This window comes from Bos mutus, chromosome 1, assembly GCF_027580195.1.
Source record: "Bos mutus isolate GX-2022 chromosome 1, NWIPB_WYAK_1.1, whole genome shotgun sequence".
Taxonomy (NCBI): domain Eukaryota; kingdom Metazoa; phylum Chordata; class Mammalia; order Artiodactyla; family Bovidae; genus Bos; species Bos mutus.
This window is the reverse complement of record NC_091617.1, coordinates 49362699-49386103: the sequence shown is the minus strand read 5'-3', so window position 1 is coordinate 49386103 and position 23405 is coordinate 49362699. Positions and strand designations below refer to the sequence as shown.

General features: G+C 36.0%; 1 protein-coding gene across 7 annotated transcripts in view; it reads left to right on the top strand.

Annotated features, from left to right (window-relative positions):
* CBLB (Cbl proto-oncogene B) overlaps positions 1–23405 on the top strand; it is a 227703-nt gene that overhangs the window by 198200 nt on the left and 6098 nt on the right. For all 7 annotated transcript variants that reach the window (XM_070368790.1, XM_005892379.3, XM_070368785.1 and 4 more), the window contains 4 exons: positions 4196–4293; positions 4407–4538; positions 7237–7377; positions 14369–14488. In XM_070368790.1, the coding sequence (XP_070224891.1) occupies positions 4196–4293; positions 4407–4538; positions 7237–7377; positions 14369–14488 (491 nt within the window). The remainder of the gene's footprint in view (positions 1–4195; positions 4294–4406; positions 4539–7236; positions 7378–14368; positions 14489–23405) is intronic.

Below are 23405 nucleotides of genomic sequence, written 5' to 3'. Positions count from 1 at the left end.
TTCCAGGCAAGAGTACTGGAGTGGGGTGCCATTACCTTCTCCGAATTTCTTATGTTAGAAGAGCCATATGTCCACTGCTCTTATTAGAGAAAAAAGTTATTCCTTAACATCAAATATCTACTGTTAAAATTTTCAGTTCCCCTGGCTCTTAAAAATTTGTAGTAATTTTAAAAACTGAAGTAAGATGAGATTTTGTTTTTGGTCTCCTTGGGATCTCACTTTTTTTCATCACTGGAGAAGTAAAGGGTATAATTTTAAGACTTTAAATTTTAATTGTCACATCATATTGGATGAGACTTTTGGTGACAGGCCTCTGAAATCCTGAAAATAAATTTGATTTATGACCACCATTACCATCTTTCTACAGTTATAGAGGAATAATAAATGTTGATAATCCCTAAATTTAATTGAAGTGAATTTTTTATTTGATTGATCTTGAGAGCTGATGGATGAAGTATCTTCTTAGGTCCTCTACAAAGCACTCTAAACTTAGACACCTTTCTTTCTGCATTTTTCCTCTTTTTGGAATATCAGGAGAAGTAAATTGTCAATATATAGAAAATGTTAAACTGTAGATGAATAATTCAGTTTCAGTAAAAATTCATCATTTTATGAAAATACATGGTAACTATTTTTAAATGAACCATCTCTGTCCCCTTAAAGAGATGTGGCCACCAGAGAGAAAGGAAGTGAATTTCAGATGAAGCGCTTTGCAATAACTATTCAAATGTCCAATATCTCCTCCATTATATATGTACTTTTACTTTGCCCCAAGAATTCAGAGTAAATTGAGGAAAAGTAAAATATAAACTCTGCTTTCTGTAGCTCTTTGTGAGCAGAGTGAGCAGATAGTCTGCTGTACAGTTATATTCTGAAGACAAAATAAGCCCAGTGCTTCTCTTCCTGTGCCTTGGACTTATCCATTGTGTTCAGTTTGATTCCAAAGCATTAAAGCCAACAACAAAAATACCTGTTTAGTAAGTATTGTCCTCTTAGTGACACCCAGATTAAAATATTTGTTGTGTACCCAAGGCCTTTGCTAAAGTCATTTTTCTTTCTTTTTTTTTTTTAATTTTATTTTATTTTTAAACTTTTCATAATTGTATTAGTTTTGCCAAATATCAAAATGAATCCGCCACAGGTATACATGTGTTCCCCATCCTGAACCCTCCTCCCTCCTCCCTCCCCATACCATCCCTCTGGGTCGTCCCAGTGCACTAGCCCCAAGCATCCAGTATTGTACATCGAACCTGGACTGGCAACTCATTTCTTACATGATATTTTACATGTTTCAATGTCATTCTCCCAAATCTTCCCACCCTCTCCCTCTCCCACAGAGTCCATAAGACTGTTCTGTACATCAGTGTCTCTTTTGCTGTCTCGTACACCAGGTTATTGTTACCATCTTTCTAAATTCCATATATATGCGTTAGTATACTGTATTTATGTTTTTCCTTCTGGCTTACTTCACTCTGTATAATAGGCTCCAGTTTCATCCACCTCATTAGAACTGATTCAAATGTATTCTTTTTAATGGCTGAGTAATATTCCATTGTGTATATGTACCACTGATTTCTTATCCATTCATCTGCTGATGGACATCTAGGTTGCTTCCATGTCCTGGCTATTATAAACAGTGCTGCGATGAACATTGGGGTACACGTGTCTCTTTCCCTTCTGGTTTCCTCAGTGTGTATGCCCAGCAGTGGGATTGCTGGATCATAAGGCAGTTCTATTTCCAGTTTTTTAAGGAATCTCCACACTGTTCTCCATAGTGGCTGTACTAGTTTGCATTCCCACCAACAGTGTAAGAGAGTTCCCTTTTCTCCACACCCTCTCCAGCATTTATTGTTTGTAGACTTTTGGATCACAGCCATTCTGACTGGTGTGAAATGGTACCTCATAGTGGTTTTGATTTGCATTTCCCTGATAATGAGTGATGTTGAGCATCTTTTCATGTGTTTGTTAGCCATCTGTATGTCTTCTTTGGAGAAATGTCTATTTAGTTCTTTGGCCCATTTTTTGATTGGGTCGTTTATTTTTCTGGAGTTGAGCTGTAGGAGTTGCTTGTATATTTTTGAGATTAGTTGTTTGTCAGTTGCTTCATTTGCTATTATTTTCTCCCATTCTGAAGGCTGTCTTTTCACCTTGCTAAGAGTTTCCTTTGATGTGCAGAAGCTTTTAAGGTTAATTAGGTCCCATTTGTTTATTTTTGATTTTATTTCCAATATTCTGGGAGGTGGATCATAGAGGATCCTGCTGTGATGTATGTCAGAGAGTGTTTTGCCTATGTTCTCCTCTAGGAGTTTTATAGTTTCTGGTCTTACGTTGAGATCTTTAATCCATTTTGAGTTTATTTTTGTGTATGGTGTTAGAAAGTGGTCTAGTTTCATTCTTTTACACGTGGTTGATCAGATTTCCCAGCACCACTTGTTAAAGAGATTGTCTTTAATCCATTGTATATTCTTGCCTCCTTTGTCAAAGATAAGGTGTCCATATGTGCGTGGATTTATCTCTGGGCTTTCTATTTTATTCCATTGATCTATATTTCTGTCTTTGTGCCAGTACCATACTGTCTTGATAACTGTGGCTTTGTAGTAGAGCCTGAAGTCAGGTAGGTTGATTCCTCTAGTTCCATTCTTCTTTCTCAAGAGTGCTTTGGTTATTCGAGGTTTTTTGTATTTCCATACAAATTGTGAAATTATTTGTTCTAGCTCTGTGAAGAATACTGTTGGTAGCTTGATAGGGATTGCGTTGAATCTATAAATTGCTTTGGGTAGTATACTTATTTTCACTATATTGATTCTTCCAATCCATGAACATGGTATATTTCTCCATCTATTAGTGTCCTCTTTGATTTCTTTCACCAGTGTTTTATAGTTTTCTATATATAGGTCTTTAGTTTCTTTAGGTAGATATATTCCTAAGTATTTTATTCTTTCCGTTGCAATGGTGAATGGAATTGTTTCCTTAATTTCTCTTTCTGTTTTCTCATTATTAGTGTATAGGAATGCAAGGGATTTCTGTGTGTTGATTTTATATCCTGCAACTTTACTATAGTCATTGATTATTTCTAGTAATTTTCTGGTGGAATCTTTAGGGTTTTCTATGTAGAGGATCATGTCATCTGCAAATAGTGAGAGTTTTACTTCTTCTTTTCCTCTAAAGTCAGGAACAAGACAAGGGTGCCCACTTTCACCATTACTATTCAACATAGTTTTGGAAGTTTTGGCCACAGCAATCAGAGCAGAAAAAGAAATAAAAGTCATTTTTCTACTTGACAGAAATACCAGAGTTTTGTTCATGGCAATGGTGAAATCATGCCCCAGGCTCTAGTTCTTTGAAAATGCCTATCTGAATTTTCATGGACTTGCTGAATATTTAATAATTCTCCTTCCTTGATAATTCCCTGATAGCTCAGTTGGTAAAGAATCCACCTGCAAGGCAGGAGACCCCAGTTCGATTCCTGGGTCGGGAAGATCCGCCAGAGAAGGGATAGGCTACCCACTCCAGTATTCTTGAGCTTCCCTAGTGGCTCAGCTGGTAAAGAATCTGCCTGCAATGCGGGAGACCTTGGTTCGATCCCTGGGTTGGGAAGGTCCCCTGAAGAAGGGAGAGGCTACCCACTCCAGTATTCTGGCCTGGAGAATTTCATGGACTATATAGTCCATAGGGTCACAAAAAGTCGGACACAACTGAACGACTTTCAGTTTCTTTCCTTTCTTGATAGGTTCCTGGTTTTTATAAGGAAAGCTTAAATTACAGAAATATAAATACACTGTTAAGTATCACTAATCAATAATGAAGTCACTGGGACTTTTACATATTTTTGCCTGCATATTACATTTTTTTTCTTCAAAAACTTGATAATATGGAAATCTTCCAAAATTATATATTAATTCCACAAGTGTTTAGGGTATGAACAGTTTTGTGGCCCTTCTAATTATTGGTTGCAGTTTTTTTTAAAAAAAGATTGTCTTCTATGGAATATTTACTTCTGCTTTGTAAAGGTATTTGAGTAATAGTATGTATATAACATTACCTGTACTTTTTCCAGAAAAGTCAATTAATTATATTTATTTTCCAACTTTATCATATGAGCAAGGTTGCTGGTTCCCATCATCTCCACCCCCAAATGACTTTTAAATGGAAAGCAATGACCCTTACGATTTTTGTCCTTTGATTTCTGCTCTAGATCTTGTGATAACGGTCACTGTATATTGAATGGAACACATGGCACATCCTCAGAGATGAAGAAATCAAACATCCCTGAGTTAGGTATATATTTAAAGGGTATGTATAAAACATTCTCTTTGTATTCTACATCTTAATGGTCAGAATTTAAAGGCAAAATTCCATGCCATTGTTGTACTGAAGATACATTAAGATTTTGTGTTATCCTCTAGGAGATGTTTTTGATTCAGCCTCTGATCCAGTGCCATTGCCACCTGCCAGGCCTCCAACTCGGGACAATCCAAAGCATGGTTCTTCACTCAACAGGACGCCCTCTGATTATGATCTTCTCATCCCTCCATTAGGTTGAAACCTTTAAAACAATTTCAAGCAAACCACTCTGCCATCTCTTTCAATTAACATCTGAATTATCAGAATTCAGGGTTCAATGCAGTGCAGACTTGTTGGGTTCTGAAATTGTCTGAATTAGAATGCAGATTAGAATCTCCAGGTGATGGTGGCTCTCAAGTTCATGTGACCATTATTCCATTTAGATGATTGAAACAGTGCTGTAAGTAGCTGGCATTGGTCAGGGTTTTATCAAGTTGTCTCTTCATGTAAAACATCTTCTGAGGGCACTGTTCATTCCTTCAGGTGCTTGTGCTTCTTATGGATTTGGAGTATTCTTCTGAGATTCTCTTTAAGTACAGTTCTTACTGAATGTGTATTTACTTTTTCTTTCAGTATATAATGACCCATTTCCACTTAGCTAATTACATTATGAGGAATTATGTATTTTATTGCAGAGAGCCAAAAACAAATTCTCTCTTATAATCATTGCAGCTAGAAATAATCTGTTTCAAATTTTACTATGAAGTACACTTAATGTGTGTGTGTGTGTGTATGTGTGAAGGTACCCACAGGTGTATATGTACATAAAAGTTGTCTGGTGTGGGTGTCTATTTCATTAATTTTAGGTAGGAAGCTTCTCACCCTATTTTCAGAGGAAGACAACTTTTAGAAGTTAAAGCTTCACAATAATGTGTCACCATAACATGAAATAATGTATGATGAAGGTTCTTTTGTGAGCTTATTTGAATTATTAGGCTACTGGAAATGAACTTTTCCATTTTTTTTCCCCCAAAGACACCATCACCTGGTATTTCTGGTTACGCAGTTGAATGTCCTGCTCCTATTCTTTCTGCAGTTGAGTGCTTTACTATCACCTACCTGGATTACAAGGGCCTTCTTTACCTAGTCTTTTTCTTTTCTTCTGCTTCTTCCTCTATGCTGGTTTTTTACCTGTTACCCAAGTCTTTATGATTAGATCAGCACTGTCCTATAGAACTTTATGTGGTGACATAAAAGATCTGTATGTATGACTGTAGAACTGAATTTTAGTTTATTTAAATATCTGTATGTAGATGGTTACTACCATATCGGACAATGCAGAGAAGCATTCCAACCTTCATTTTAAAATTATTTTTAATTGGAAGGTAATTGCTTTACAGTGTTATGTTGGTTTCTGCCATTCAGCAACATATAACTCATCCTTTGGCTCTTCATGTACATCTCATATTTTATTTATACTATTCACTCAACCTAGAAGATACCATCCTTGTATTTGATGTAGTGTAAGGTTGCTCAGTTGTGTCTGACTCTTTGTGATCCCCCGGATTGTAGCCTACCAGGATCCTCTGTCCATGGGATTCTCCAGGCAAAAATACTGGAGTAGATTGCCATTCTCCAGAGTGTATTTGATGAACAAATGTTTTTGAGCCCTAATATCCCAGACCTTCCTTTTCTTGGTAACACCTTGCTGAATGCTACTTTCTACCTTCCTCTTCCCTCTTACAAGGCATCTCTTTCTCTCTCTGTGTGACCTATGGGACTTTCACCTCTGAATCATTTGTGAACTTTTTTTAGAACTCTTTATGGAATCTAAGCTCCTCAGGTCAAGGCCTTATGATTTTGATCTTTACATTATCCATGTGCCTAGCATGGTATACAGGAATATCAGGGTGGGGAAAATAACAGTAGGGGCAGATAAAGGATTTGAATAAATAAGATAGGGTGGGAGATAGCTAAAGGTTCAAATGATACTAAGAACTAAGCTCTCTCTTCTATACTTTCATATATTTTACATTAGAAAAGTTTCTCTAATGATCATTAGCAAAGATATTCAGAATATTTTTCCCAAGGCAAGCTGGATGAGTGGTGAAACCATTTGTATTTAAATAAACCTTTATATTCAAGTCAATATATTTAAATCCAGAAGAATATTTGTTACTATAATATGTAGGTATTTATACTCCATTTCATTCACAAGTATTTGCGATTGCTTACAGAAATACATATACTGCAATTTTATTTCTTAAACAATCAAGATGAGGAAAAATATGAATAGGAGACAGTAAGATGTGGCAAGTGAAACATAAGTAGACATAAAAATCTGCTGCAGTATTTTATAGTTAGAAAAGGCGGGAACTATGCAAATATAAGTAACTAGCTTTGGGACCACCACAAGAGTTATTTCTATATTTAACTGTGTCTCTCTAGAGATATCTGGTAAGTAGAAAAAGATGATACTCCTCTACTGCAGGTACATTTTCTGTATATTTTGACAATGAAATATATGGGGAGCATTAGCTTAAATGAATTAAAATCCAGTGGAGCAAACTTTAAAAGATAATTTAAATTATTGGACATTAAACTTGTGTGCATGTAGTGATTTTCCAGTTAGACTGTGAACTCTTACTGTTACACAGAAATTCTGTTTTGATGATGTTGATCTTATAATATTTAGTTCAACCCTCCAGTGTCTTAATATTACAAAGGTTACACAGCTTTTTAACAGAAAGACCTGAGAGAAGAAGTCTGCATATGTGTGTTTGTGTGTCTGTACTTCTCTCCAGACACCCCCACGAAATAATCAGCTCCCATTACCGAAGTTGGTCAACTGCTGTATAAACACTGCAGGCGAAGCTCTTTATAAGCAGTAACAGAAGATTATTAGTTTTGCCTGAAGTTCTGCTGCTGATACTGACCTTTCTTTAAATGCAGGCGAAGATGCTTTTGACGCTCTGCCTCCGTCCCTCCCACCTCCCCCACCTCCCGCAAGGCACAGTCTCATCGAACATTCGAAACCTCCTGGCTCTGGCAGCCGACCATCCTCAGGACAGGACCTTTTCCTCCTTCCTTCAGGTAGGAGAGAAAACCCAAGCAAACCTTTCACTTGAAGCGAAAGTATTTCTAAGATCATACTGTCAAATAAGCATTAGTAATTCACTGATTTCTAGTTCTCTAGCTGAAAAATCCTGGGCGGAAAATAGCAGTTGGGTGGGTTTGTCAGTTGTTTGGTTTATTACCAAAAGGATTTTTAAAAATGGTGAAAGCAACAAGGAAAAACAGAATTTAGAAATGTTGCTGTATACTACAGATAACACCTCTATGCTACAAAAGGCATCCCTGAGAACCAGAAGGGCTGTGTTTGAGCTAATAGTGATGGGGACAAATTTAGACTCTCTCCTAATTCTGTGTGATATTTCTAATAACGTGTTTAAAAATTTTTACTAAATATGCTTTAGGGTCATTTTTTATTCCAAAACACAATGTCTTCATAAATTATACTGCTGTAACATTAGTAGGTATGTTTTTCCTGAAATATCTGCATTTGATTGTTGTGTTACTGTTTTTAATGCCTCAGTGTATGTACTAAAATTATTGGTTGAGGAAAAATTAATATATAGCTTTTTGTAAATTCAAGTGAGGAGTAGAAATAAAAAGACTTAGTAAACCATCCACTTCACTAGTCAGAATTATCAGGGAAAAAAAATTCTGTTACATTGAATCTGCTGATATTAACTGTTCGAGTCAGCCCTGTTGGTGATACTGTGATCTGTACTCAAACGTTTGCTTCCTCAGTTTGGTTTGATTAAACATAGGATAAAGATTTTCTTTCTTAGCAACTGCTTTACATATATGTATGAGATAAATCATGAAAGCCTTTTAAGAGTACTAACTTTGTCCTTTGACCACCTACATGCTTCATAGAAAACTTCGGGATCTTAACCATTGTCATTCACCTTTTACAGTTTTCTCATGGTTCTTTTTTTCAATTTGGCTTGATGATTTAGAAGTCTGAGGCAGTTTGTACATATGACACACAAAATTATAGACATATAACTTGGAATATATAATAGCTTCAGTTCTAAAGGCAGTTTATAGTTTATGTTCAAGGAATAATTTTGAGTTTAATTTTTTGTCACTAAATACTGAATTGTCCTGTGTCACTCACCCTGTGAAATGCCTCCCTGACCTCGTAGATCCCATTAATTTACTGAATGCTACTAGTCTGAGTTACATTTAAGCCCATTGAATGAAAGCTAAGTGCAGTGACTTCTTTTAAAATTAAGCTTTCTAGGAATTAGAACATTTTACACACATGCTTTTACCTGTTTCAAAAGAATCAGTTGTAATATATTTCAGTTATCATAATTTCATTGTTTGTTGTGCTTTGTAAAAACCTTCAAAAATTTTTTACTCACAATTAATTACGAGAAAGAAATACTTCAAAATGAAAAGTCCCCTTTTTTATTAGACAGAATGAAACTGTTGTATAAACTGTTTTATTTCATGCATAGCTTTGCTTGACTGCCAGAGAGACTCAGGAGCAGTTATCCTTAGCCTATGGTGTGAGGCTAACATGAGACCAGAGCAGGGTCCTTTGAAACTGTTGACTCACTCTTGACCTGCTTTTGGGTTTTCCTGATGGCTCAGAGGGTAAGGAATCTGCCTGCAATGCAGGAGACCCAGGTTTGATCCCTAGGTTGGGAAGATCTCTTGGAGAAGGGAACGGCTACCCACTACAGTATTATTGCCTAGAGAATTCCATGGACAGAGGAGCCTGGCAGGCTACAGTCCATGGAGGCAAAGAGTCAGACACGACTGAGCAACTAACACACGCACTTGACCTACTTTTATACATGGAAGTACTCTAATTCCATTCCAAATAATATTGACATCTCTTGATACTAAATACTTGTAAGAAGAAAAAAATGCAGCTTTCTTCCCCATTTCCAGTCATTCAGTTCAGTTCAGTCACTCAGTCGTGTCCGACTCTTTGCGACCCCATGAATCAAAGCATGCCAGGCCTCCCTGTCCATCACCAATTCCCGGAGTTCACTCAGACTCACGTCCATTGAGTCAGTGATGCCATCCAGCCATCTCATCCTCTGTCGTCCCCTTTTCCTCCTGCCCCCCATCCCTCCCAGCATCAGAGTCTTTTCCAATGAGTCAACTCTTCGCATGAGGTGGCCAAAGTACTGGAGTTTCAGCTCTAGCATCATTCCTTCCAAAGAACACCCAGGGCTTATCTCCTCTAGAACGGACTGGTTGGATCTCCTTGCAGTCCAAGGGACTCTCAAGAGTCTTCTCCAACACCACAGTTCAAAAGCATCAATTCTTCGGCACTCAGCCTTCTTCACAGTCCAACTCTCACATCCATACACGACCACTGGAAAAACCATAGCCTTGACTAGACGGCCCTTTGTTGGCAAAGTAATGTCTCTGCTTTTCAATATGCTATCTAGGTTGGTCATAACTTTCCTTCCAAGGAGTAAGCGTCTTTTAATTTCATGGCTGCAGTCACCATCTGCAGTGATTTTGGAGCCCAAAAAATAAAGTCTGATACTATTTCCCCATCTGTTTCCCATGAAGTGATGGGACCAGATGCCATGATCTTCGTTTTCTGAATGTTGAGCTTTAAGCCAAATTTTTCATTCTCCTCTTTCACTTTCATCAAGAGGCTTTTTAGTTCCTCTTCACTTTCTGCCATAAGGGTGGCATCATCTGCATATCTGAGATTATTGATATTTCTCCTGTCAACCTTGATTCCATCTTGTGCTTCTTCCAGCCCAGCGTTTCTCATGATGTACTCTGCAAAGGACAGATTTCTAGTCTGTTGCTAGTTGCTTTATGAGATCCAATGAGTCACTGTTTTTATTCATTTTTAAACCACATGTATTAGACTTCCTCTTTATCAAAAAAGTATTTTAATTGTTCTTAATGGAATATCATAGAACATGAAGGTTTCTTTCAGCTTATAAATAAGCACTTGACTATATCATTCTGCAAAGGATTAACACATTATAGTGTCTAAAAAGTGAAATAGAAAATCATAAAATCAGTTCTTCACTCTGAATTGAACTTCCTAAAAGAATCATTTATAAATACTAAACCGAAGTTTAACTCAGTAGTTGTAGAACCATATAAGGTAAACAAAGGTGATTGCTAAATTTAAACAGATATATGAGCATATTACTGCCATTTAAAATTTTAGATCAGTGTAATGATAAGCCTTTGCTGGCATTATGAAGATTTGGTTTCCTTGAGGAAATCAGTATCCCTAATTAAAGACAGAGGTTAGATATCTTCATGATGTTAAGTACCTCTTTAAACCAGCCTCTTTATTGCAGCATTCAGTGCCCTGCACACCTGAGTCAGGCCCACCGTTCCAGCCTTACAAGCCCACTGACTGCTCTATAATAGTGATTTTTAAACTACAGGGCCCAGTGTTTCTGCAAAAGAGCCTTAGGGCTCCTATACGATCAAAAAGGGGAAGTGAAGCAGGGACACAGCTCTGATGCTTTTATCTGGTTTCCATTGTAGGCCTTCATGCAAGATTTCTTTTGGCAAAATAGGAATGCCCACCCCACGATACATGAGCCATCTACTCTGGACAAGCCAGTCATATCTTAACAAAACCTGAAGAGTCCTCAAAAAAAGCTTTATGCTTTCCTGTCTACAAACCAGGGCTACTGCTAGCACATATATGCTTTTATGTGCATTACAAAAAGACATTTCTTTTGTGTTGGTGGGTTGAAATAGGCATGCCTCCCTCTGCTTTGTGCCAGAGCCAGTGCTCCAGGAACAAAGCCAAAGCTGTAGTTATGTCTGCTCATTCCCAGTACTGCGTCTTTGTGCAGTGCACAAAATACACAATGTATCTGGCAGCCCTTACTGAACCTTTCCTCACTGTATTTCTACCTGGAATCTTTTGAAGTCCGTATCCAATCTGAAAGTCACAATTCAACTCTGAAAGCTAGCCAAAAAAGCTAGCTATCTTTATTAGAGATAAAGGAGAGTTTTTCACTGGGATCCAGAAATGCAATTGCATAAGTAAAGTACAGAGAAAGCTTGGATCATTAGCAACAGTTACTGGGAATGCTTTAGGGGTTTGGTTGCCTATGACCTTTATGAGGCACACCCATGACATGGTTTCCGAGGGTGTTCATGCCCTTTGAGGGTTGCCCTCACAGAGTTCAGGTCAGAGATCCAGTGAGGCGAGGTCCTCCCTGGGGCACAGCCAGTGTGGAGACTACGATGTCTGAGTGTTGAAGGATTCATGGGGTAAAACCATGAATTGTGGTCTTGAGACCAGCAGCATCAGCATCACCTAGAAATTTGTTAAAAAATGCCAGTGCTTTAGACCTACTCAAGACTTACTAAATCAGAAACTCTGGGAGTAGGACCAAAAGTCTGTATTCTGACAAGCCTTTGGGGTGATTCTGATGCATGCCCAAGTTGGAGAAACCCGAGACTAGCTTATTCCTGGAGGAATGGAATGCAGCCAGCATGAGAAAGGGAAATAAAACCACACCATGTGAACTATGGTACATCAAAGGAGCTGACGGTGTTTTAGCCAAGAGGATCGAAGATCTTAAATATATAGAGTTGCCTTCAACCACTGTATTTGTGAGAGAATGATTAGATTTCTTCCATGTCTCCTCAAATGATCAAAGACTGACCAGTGAGAAGAATTAGGAGTGAAAAAATGCATTCCTCTTAAGCTTCCTGAATTAATAATAATTCATATATCTCAGATGGGTACTGAATTCTCTAACACTGGAAAGCTTAATCAGTGACAAACCACTACATATGGGGATTTTATGAATATGAGTTAAAGAGTGAGGAGTTTTGTTTCACTTCAGTAGCTCTTTAAACCCTATTACAAGCCTATCAGTTACATCTAGCATTGATAGTCTTTTAAAACTTTCAGAGTATTGGATCAATCTTTGAGATAAGTTTTGGGCAGTATCTTTGAGATAATTTGGGGGCAGTCCAGAGGAAAGATGCCATTGTTTTAACTGTTCAAATTGCCTCTTTTCCTACACTTGAGTAAAAGATTGTAAGTATTTCAGATAGTGGGGAAAAAGAATTAAGAAAATTGCATAATGCCTCCTCCCAGAGAAAACCTCTTGTTAGGTTTCCTTCTTGCACAGCATTATTTTGATATCTATTTCTGCACTTTAAAGTGCAGAGCAAACCTTTTCCTCCCAATCTTTCCTCAGTTTTTAATAATCTCTTAAAATAAGTGTTAAAAATTTTCAGTTTAGCATTACCATACTATAAATCACAGACAGTAGTGTCCTGCATTTTAGAGTAGACTAATCCCATCATGTTTATTCATTCATTTCTGAAACATTTATTACTACATATAATGATACACTGGCTATGGTATTTTCACTTTGTATGTTTTAATCCTAAGTGTGGATATAAAATTTTATTTTAGTGGATTTTTGAAGAATTTATTTTTAAAAACTATTGATTTTCAAGTTTGGTAATTATTGTGCTCTCTGTGGGAACTGTATCATATGTATTTTCCCATTGACGCAGGAACCCTTCCAACATTACAATTTGCTGCAGAAGCCCAGTTTACCCTGTACCTGACCAGTAGCCAAACTTATCATGAAGCATCATAGTGATTCAGAATTGAATTAAATATTCCATGCTATTTATGTTCACATTTCATTGTACCCAGTGACTTTTTAGATGCAATAGATTAATGGTACAATATCATACTACTGTATATTATGTAGTCTATTTATGACTCAGTAATCAGTCTGGAATCTAATATTTAGCCTTAAATAGATGATTAGAAATAGCTTAGGTATATCTAACAAAACTATAAATTTACCCTTAAGGAAACAGAAAAGTTTATGTATTGTAGAAGACAGTCTGTTCTCTGACCCAATAATAAATCTGTGACGTTTTAGAATGAACAAGAACTAAAAGTAAATTTTATTGAACATTTAACTGTAAATCTTTGGAAATTTCCTGTATTTATGCAGAAATAACCATATTTGGTCCCTTTGGTTAGCCTTCCAAAATCGAAAGATTAATATTTGTTGCATGGAATTTATCTTCTTACTTCTTCCTGAAATGTTTCAGCAAAATTAATGAGGCTGATCTATTGACCTTTTAATTATTGAAAACTCAGAATCTCAGACTCATTTTAATCTCAAAATTAATGAAAGCAAATTAAGTAGCCTTGGTTAGGTTAAAAAAAAAGTCTCTAGCAAAGCTAGGGATAATTATTGTATTCAAATAAGGAAAGAAAATAATGACTTCAACTCTTGCCTTACATTATCTAGTCAAACTTTAGTCTGAGTATGCATTTCCTTCTTAAATTATCAAATTCTTACATGTTTTTTAATATCAAACTCAAATGAAATTTAAAACAATGAAATATCTGTTCTTCTTTAATAGTTAACATTTTAGCCTTATGTTAGCAATACAAATTTCACAGAATTTGAATTTATGAAAAATCAGAATCTAAATTAGTTTTTGATAGTTAAAAGTAAATATCTATGAAGTGCAGGCTGTTTACCAAGCAGTGTGCCTGGTACCGTGTTTCTGTTAGGAGATAATAATTCAAACCAGTTGAGTATAAGATAAGGTCCCTGTCCTTTAGATGTCAAGTCCATTTTACAGATTATGTCTGCCTAATGCTTGAGAGAGATTAATTGATATGATAATACTATAACAGGCAAAATTCAAAATCCACTTTTTCTTGTTGACTTTACAAGAGTTTATATTTATTGTACAGGACAAGTTGGGGCATAAAATTAAAATTAGAAACAGTTTTTATCATCAAACAATTTTACCATCAAATAAGAGATCTGAAAGATACAAAATTAGTAGTGTGCATCAGTTAGGAAAAACAGGGAAAAGCATTTTTGCCCAAGTGATGAATAAATTTGAAAATATGCAGGCAGATTAGAAATGGTTACTATCAGTCATGAAATGTTTTCTTACTTTCAAAAATTGATCTTTACAGAGAATTTCTAATTGTTTTCTTCAGCCAGTTGGCAGAGATAATAGTTTTAATCTGAAAATTATCTTTATTTTTAAGATCCCTTTTTTGATCCAGCAAGTGGCCAAGTTCCTTTGCCTCCTGCTAGGAGATTACCAGGTGAAAATGTCAAATCCAACAGAGCATCACAGGACTATGATCCGCTTCCTTCATCTTCAGGTGAGTTGGCTAACAATACTAAGAATAATACTTACATTTGCATAGTGCTTTTTAGAGCACCTTTCATTCATTATATAATTTAACGAGTGCTGCCAGCCTAAGAAAGTATTTTTATCACCTCTGCATTTGCTCATAAAGCATGTATTATGTGAAGAATGCCTATAGAATTGTCTCACAGAAAATATTAAACTAAGCCTTAATATTAATTTTGATCTGTCAGTAAGGCATGTTCTGTGCCTCAAAAATCTATTCATTCTCTAACTGAGCTCATGGGAAGATCCAAGGCATCCAAGTAAGTAAATATTTCATTCTCTAACTTTTGTTTTGCCTTATCAAATATGAGAAATGGGAAAGATGTCTATGTACACTGAAATGTTGCATTCTCTTATTTTTCCATTAAGGAAAAAAAAAATTTCTTTAGAATTACTATTAGCACCAGACTGTTAATTTTCAAGCTTATTTAGGGCTATCATGCAATGTTCAGCTGCCAGTCAGTAAGTGCTGGGGTGGTCAAAGAGTTGGTTCAGGATTTTGGTACGATGTTTCGGAAAACCCAGACTTTTTGACTAACCCAATAGAAGGATGTACCATTTCAGTAAGTACAAGTCATACTCATAGCCATTATTAATGAAATGCTGCTGATCTGCTTCTTCAGGATGCCTTCCTTGACCCACCATATCTAAAATAGCTCCCCCTACTTCACACAGTCACTTTCTATCCCCTTCTTTTGCCTTATGTTTCTAAATACCACCTTCCATTAATTTATTTGCTTGACTGTTTATCTCCTCACTCGAATATTAATGTTTTAAAGATATATCATGATTTGGTTCACTGCTATATCCTCAAGTGTCCAGAGGAGTGCCTAGCACATTTTTTTTGGATGAGTGGCTGGATACAAGGGAGGAGGGAAGAGTAACTGATAGATGTTATGCTGAACATACACATATTAAACAATTAAAACAATATATTTGTCTCACAATTAGAAGCATCAGAAGTTTTTCCTATGTAAATTCTTGTCCTGTATCAGTATTTTTTAACTATATTTTGACATTTTTTTTGAAGTACAGTTGATTATAATATGTTACTTTCAGGTGTATAACAAAGTATTATATAACTGAGTATATATATATGTGTGTGTGTGTGTATATCAGTTCTGTTCAGTCACTCAGTCGTGTCCAACTCTTTGCAATCCCATGGACTGCAGCATGCCAGGCCTCCCTGTCCATCACCAACTCCAGGAGTTTACTCAAACTCATGACAATTGAGTCAGTGATGCCATCCAACCATTTCTCATCCACTGTCGTCCCCTTCTCCTGCCTTCAATCTTTGCCAGCATCAGGGTCTTTTCCAGTGAGTCTGTTCTTTGTATCAGGTGGCCAAAGTACTGCAGTTTCAGCATCAGTCCTTCCAATGAATATTCAGGACTGATTTCCTTTAGGATGGACTGGTTGGATCTCCTTGCTGTCCAGTGGACTCTCAAGAGTCTTTTCCAACACCACAGTTCAAAAGCATCAATTCTTCAGCGCTCAGCTTTCTTTACAGGCCAACTCTCAACATCCTTGCATGACTACTGGAAAAACCATAGCTTTGACTAGACGGACCTTTGTGCCAAAGTAATGTCTCTGCTTTTTAGTAAATTGTCTAGGTTGGTCATAGCTTTTCTTCCAAGGAGCAAGCATCTTTTAATTTCATGGCTGCAGTCACCATCTGCCATGATTTTGGAGCTCAAAAAAATAAAGTCTGTCACTGTTTCCCCATCTATTTGCCATGAACTGATGGGACCAGATGCCATGATCTTAGTTTTTTGAATGTTGAGTTTTAAGCCAAATTTTTCACACTCGTCTTTCACTTTCATCAAGAGGCTCTTTAGTTTTTCTTTGCTTTCTGCCATAAGGGTGGTGTCATCTGCATATCTGAGGTTATTGATATTTCTCCCAGCAATCTTGATTTCAGCTTGTGCTTCATCCAGTCCAGCATTTCTCATGATGTACTCTGCATATAAGTTAAATAAGCAGGGTGACAATATACAACCTTGACATACTCCTTTCCCAATTTGGAAACAGTCTGTTTTTCCATGTTCACTTCTAACTGTTGCTTCTTGACCTGCAATACAGATTTCTCAGGAGGCAGGTCAGGTGGTCTGGTACTCCCATCTCTTGAAGAATTTTCGACAGTTTGTTATGATCCACACAGTCAAAGGCTTTGGCATAATCAATAAGCAGAAGTAGATGTTTTTCTGGAACTCTCTTGCTTTGTCAATGATCCAACAGATGTTGGCAACTTGATCTCTGGTGCCTCTGCCTTTTCTAAAACCAGCTTGAACATCTGGAAGTTCACGGTTCATGTACTGTTGAAGCCTGGCATGGATAATTTTGAGCATTCTTTGCTAGCTTATGAGATGAATGCAGTTATGCAGTCGTTTGAGCATTCTTTGGCATTGGAATGAAAACTGACCTTTTCCAGTCCTATGGCCACTGCTGAGTTTTCCAAATGTGCTGGCATATTGAGTGCAGCACTTTCACAGCATCGTCTTTCAGGATTTGAAATAGATCAACTGGAATTCCATCACCTCCACTAGCTTTATTTGTAGTGATGCTTCCTAAGGCCTACTTAACTTCGCATTCCAGGATGTCTGGCTCTATGTGTGTGATCACACCATCATGATTTTGTGGGTTGTGAAGATCTTTTTTGTATGTGTATATATATGTACTGTGTATATATAGTATATCTGTGTGTGTGTGTATAATATATATATATATATTCATCTTTAGATACTTTTCCATTATAGGTTACTACAACATACTGAATATAGTTCCCTGTACCATGCAGTAGGACCTTGTTTTTTACCTATTATATATATAGTACTGCTGCTGCTAAGTCACTTCAGTCGTGTCTGACTCTGTGTGACCCCATAGACGGCAGCCCACTAGGCTCCCCCGTCCCTGGGATTCTCCAGGCAAGAACACTGGAGTGGGTTGCCATTGCCTTCTCCAATGCATGAAAGTGAAAAGTGAAAGTGAAGGCACTCAGTCGTGTCTGACTCTTAGCGACCCCATGGACTGCAGCCTACCAGGCTCCTCCATCCATGGGATTTTCCAGGCAAGAGTACTGGAGTGGGTTGCCATTGCCTTCTCCAATATGTAGTACTATATATCTGCTAATCCCAAACTCCTAATTTATCCCTCCCTGCTCCTTTCCCCTTTTACACCAATTTGTTTTCTATGTGAGTTTCTGTTTCATAAATAGTTTCATTTATATCACTTTTTTCAGATTCCACATATAAGTGACATCATATGATATTTGTCTTTGTCTGATTTACCTCACTTAGTATCATAATTTCTAGGTCCATCCATGTTGGTACAAGTGGTATTATTTCATTCTTTTTTTATAGCTACATAATATTCCACTGTATGTATGTATGTGTATATATATAGTCTCTTCTTTATCCATTCAGCTATTGATGGACACTTGGGTTGTTTCCATATCTTGGCTACTTTAAATAGTGCTGCTATGAACACTGGGGTGCATGTATCTTTTTGAATTTTTTTATCTTTTCCAGATATATCCCTGGGAAATGGGTTGCTGGATCATATGGTAACTTGATTTTTCATTTTTTAAGGAATCTCTATATTGTTCTACATAATGGCTGTACCAGTTTATATCCTCCCCTACAGTGTAGGAGGGTCCTCTTTTCTCCACACCCTTTCCAGCATTTATTGTTTGTAGACATTTGATGATGGCCATTCTAACCTGTGTGAGGTGATATATCATTGTAGTTTTGATTTGCATTTCTCTAATAATAAGCGGTGTTGAGCATCTTTTCATGTGCCTCTTGGCCATCTGTATGTCTTCTTTTAGAAAGTGTCTCTTTAGATGATCTGCCCATTCTTTGTGTTTTGTAAAAGTTGATCTGGATGAATTGTTTATATATTTTGGAAGTTAATCCCTTGGTTTCCTCTAGTTTTATAATACCTGGCTTCTATTTAGGTCTTTAAACTCATTTTGAGTTTATTTTTGTATATGCTACTAATTTCATTCTTTTATATACAACTGTCCAGTTTCCCAACACCACTTATTGAAGAAACTGTCTTTTCTCCATTGCATATTCTTGCCTCCTTCGTTAGAGATTGACCATAAGTGTGTGGGTTTATTTCTGGGCTTTCTATCCTATTCATTGATTCCTGTTGTCTGTTTTTGTGCCAGTACAGTACTGTTTTGATTCCTGTAGCTTTGTAGTATAGTCTGAAGTCAGGGGTTGTGATTCCTCCAGCTCCATTCTTCTTTCTCAAGATTGTTTTGACTACTCAAAGTCCTTTGTGTTTTGATACAAATTTCAAAATTATTTCTTCTCTGAAAAGTGCCATTGGTAATTTGATAGGAATTGCATTCAATATGTAGATTGCTTTGGGTAGTATAGTCATTTTGACAATATTTATTCTTCCAATCCAAGAACAGAATATATCTTTCTGTTTACATCACCTTCAATTTATTTCATCAGTGTTTTATAGTTTTCAGAGTATGTCTTTTGCCTTCTTAGGTAGGTTTATTCCTAGGTATTTTATTCTTTCTGTTGTGACAGTAAATGGGATTGTTATCTTAATTTCATTGATACTTTATTGTTAATGTATAGAAATGCAACAGATTTCTGTATATCAATTTTGTATCCTGCAGCTTTACCTAATTCATTAACAAGCTCTAGTAGTTTACTGGTGGCACCTTTACAATTTTCTGTGTATAATAGCAAGCTATTTTCCAAAGTGACAGGTTTTTGTGGTTTTTTCTTCTTCCTTTCTAATTTGGATTCCTTTTTTTTTTAACTTCTCTACTGTGGCTACAACTGCCAAAGCTATTTTGAACAAAAGTGGCAAGAGTGGCATCCTTGTCTTATTCTTGATCTTAGAATGCTTTCAGATTTTCATTGTTGAATATGATGTTCATAATGGGTTTGCTCTGTATGTTCTTCATTATGTTGAGGTATGTTCCCTATATGCCTAAGTTCTTAACAGAAATGGATGTTGAATTTTATCAAAAGCATTTCTGTATCAAGATGATCATATGGTTTTTAGTCTTTAGCTTGTTAATGTGATATATATCAAATTGATTTATGGATGCTGAAAAATCCTTGCAATCCTGGGATAAATCCCACTTGATCATGATGTATGATCCTTTTTAATGTATTGTTGAATTCAGTTTGCTTTCAAGCTCAAATATCAGCTCACAGATTTGTTAATAGTGAGCAGTTGTCCATTCTGTAACATCCAATCAAGGTAGATAGCTACTTTGAGAATTACTAACACAATAGCTCTGTACTTGATGACACGCATGGGAGATACATAAAAATCCCTCTGTAGTTTCATAAGTTTTCACACTTGAATATAACTCGGAAAATTTTACTAACTTTTTCAAATTTTGGTCCATGCTGTCTTTACCAGTTTACTTCTAGCCAGTCCAATATTTCAGATATATCCATGGATACCCACTGAAACACTATTTTCAGTTGAAAGGGAAGATTTCCAGAATGATAGAAAAATGTGAAAGTCAGGAAAGACTATCTAACTATATATATATATATACACACACACACACACACACACACACACATATATATATATATATATATAGTTAGAGAAGGAAATGGCAACCCACTCCAGTGTTCTTGTCTGGAAAATCCCAGGGATGGGGGAGCCTGGTGAGCTGCCATTTATGGGGTTGCACAGAGTCGGACACAACTGAAGTGACTTAGCAGCATATATATATATATGAAAATAAAGCAAATTCCTTGAGATGTTAAAGTACAACTTTGAGAACAGTGCCTTGACTGATTTAAAAATAACATTCTGTATCACCAGCTCTGTATTAACAGAAACATATTCTCAAGTTACAAAAAGGATTGTGGCCTAAACATTCTATTTTCACAACTTTATAGTTTACACCATAGCATGCAGGTATTATTGAGCCCAGAATAACATCATTTACATATATGATTTCAAGAAGAAATATGATTCAAGAAGAAATTCAAGTAGAAATTTCAAGGAAGAACTCTGAGTGACAAACCCGTTGAAACATCCCCAGATAGGCATTTACCAGAAGCCTGAACTGGCTTTTTACCTGAGTGGAAAAACTAGTCTTGATATTACTTTGAGGGTCTCAGCTAGCTGTAGCATCAAATATTTCAACTGACTCCTTGAACTCTCTTTACAAACACAGTCAAACTACGGAAAATAAGATACTTTTTTTCTAGCAAGATACTTGTTCACATGCTCCTTCACAGGGCTACCAAGCTGTCCACTAGTTTATTTCATACTAGGAGAGGGACTTAGCTTGCCTTCTGGATTAGATCTTTCCATCAAAAACTTGAGACTGGATGATACGTGCCTTTGGGATACTAACAGCACTTATTTTGCAGTAGCATTTTTATACCATTAAGGCCTTTTTAAGATGACTGTTGAGGATTCCAGTATAATTTGCTGCATCTTATAAATTCCATTTCTGTTTTTTATGGTGGTCTAGTTGATGGTGACCAATTTATATTTATAAACTTTATGAAAAGAATATTTCTAATTCCAAAATTTTAATTGATTTAAAAGTATTTTCCTTATACACTTACCTAAAAAAGATGTGTGCATGTCTTCATATACAAAGAGCCTTCCAAATGTTTTATTCCTCCCCCTCCAAAAGTTTATAACTCTCTAAAGCTTTTAGATCTAACAGTATTTAATGATATGAATATGTTATAATGATAGTTAATAAGTGGATTTTACCAGCTTGTGTTAAATTCATATATACCTGTATATGGGTGACATATATTAGCAGAATTATTATTTTGCTAACAATCTGCTTATTTCTTCACATGGGGTTCATGTCTATACTAGCTATGCAGGAGCTTTTACACATTCTTCAGTTCGCTTTTCTCTTGTTGTGACACATATGTGCTACAGTTTGAATACCATTCTTTAAAAACCCAGGGAATCCAGCTGACAGAATACAAAGTCATAATGATGATGTGTTTTTGCTCATGCTGATGAGTACAGCTGAGCTTTTTAATATTCTTAGTATTTAGAAGGACATTTAAGGCAACACTTAATGCTAGAATTTCAGCACATGACTTGTATTAAATGTGTTTGTAACAGATATTATTACCAAGTATACCTGCAAAGTAAAGGAGGTCTCATAGAAGGAATTGATTCCAGTACTACTTTTCCTTCATTAGCTTAAAGGAAAAGTGATCAGATGTTGAATGAATTTTATATTAAGACCTCAATTGGAAACTATGGCTTCATTTCACATAAGAGTTGGAATTCTGTATTGTTATTAGCAATGTTTTAAGATAGTGTTTTTAAGGTTTTATGTTCCAGCAAAGGAAATTGCAGTGTTATAGAGTTTTACTTTAGTTCAGCTACCTAAAATGTTTTTCCTTATACACAGCTTCAGGTTTAAAACCACAGAACATAGTGTTGTTTTTCTTACAAACATAATACTAATACTTCTATAACAATTTTCTGAATGTATTAAAAAAGTTATAACCTAGGCTCTGTTTTTAACAATCATAATTACCTACTATAGTGTATGTGAAGATATTTGTAATTTAGTAAAAACTGTGTATCTAAAACATGTCCTTCTAAAATTAGAGAGTGTATCGATAGTGGTAGCAATTCAAGTTTACATAATGAGTTTCAGAAATAATTGATCCAACTTATGTGTCAATAATAAAATGAGATTTATGTCTTAATGAGTTATTTATTTTTAATACTCAGGTATTGTTATACATGAACAAATATGTATTCCAAGATTCTTCATGTCCATCCCAAGTGTTGTCAGTGAATTACTAAAATAATCTTAGAAATTATACTCAAACTTTAAAAAAGATTATGTACAGTTTAGCACCTATAATTTTAAATATAGATAACAGAATTTAGTTTAATATGTTTTCAGTAGTTTTTATTATGGGATAAAGATCTAGCCATAACTTAAATGGGGGAGAGACAGCAATGTTTAGTAATGTACCCAAGGTCTCAAAGCTAGTAAATGATGGGATTTGACTCAGTAAGTATGCAGCCATTTATATTGTTAGGTTTAAAAACTTAACTCACCCATTCATATAATAATGATTGCTAAGCTGAGTTTGGAGATACCAATTAGAAAAATCAAAAACAGTAGCGAAGAAAGAGGGTACTAAGAAATCTAAAATTGTAGGAGAGATTTCAAAACTGCATTATGATCACATGACTTTAGGGAGCTACTGTGTGCTTTCTGTACTTTTTTAAGATTCTTGAGTTTAAGAAGCTCAAGAAGCTCAAGATTCTTTAAGATTCAGACTTGTAAAAAGCACAGTAGACAATCTTAAGCTTTGTTTAAAATTATTAAAGTAGTACATGGACATTAGAGAATAAAGTAGAATTTAAAGAAGCAAAAGTCACCTGGAACCATGTCATCAATAGAAACAGTATTGCCATTTTGGAGCCCGTCTTTCTAATGGTTGACCATGCACACATTCACACAGTGGAAATCATACTCCACAGTATAATATAGTATCATACCTTTCTTACACATCATTAAACTTTTTTTGAAATGTCAACGTCACTTTAAATTATTGTATGATAGTCCATCGTTTTGATATACTCTCACACTAGCACTTCTCAAATCTTTTTCCCCACCAAAGAGCTAACTCTGAATGACAAGGGGATTACGTCTTTAACTAAAAGTGGACAGTCACATGCAGGGAATTGCCTTAAAAATCTTTGTTATTTCAAAAATGTCTACAAATTTTACTTTTTACTTGGTATGTCTACATTTCCATCTTTAAAAACATTTAAGTCTCTCATATCCTTGAGTAAAACTAGTGACCAGGAAGATGTACTGTTTGTATCTGGTGGCTCCTCATCTTCTTGCACTTACTTGGATAATGTTGCCCTTGCTC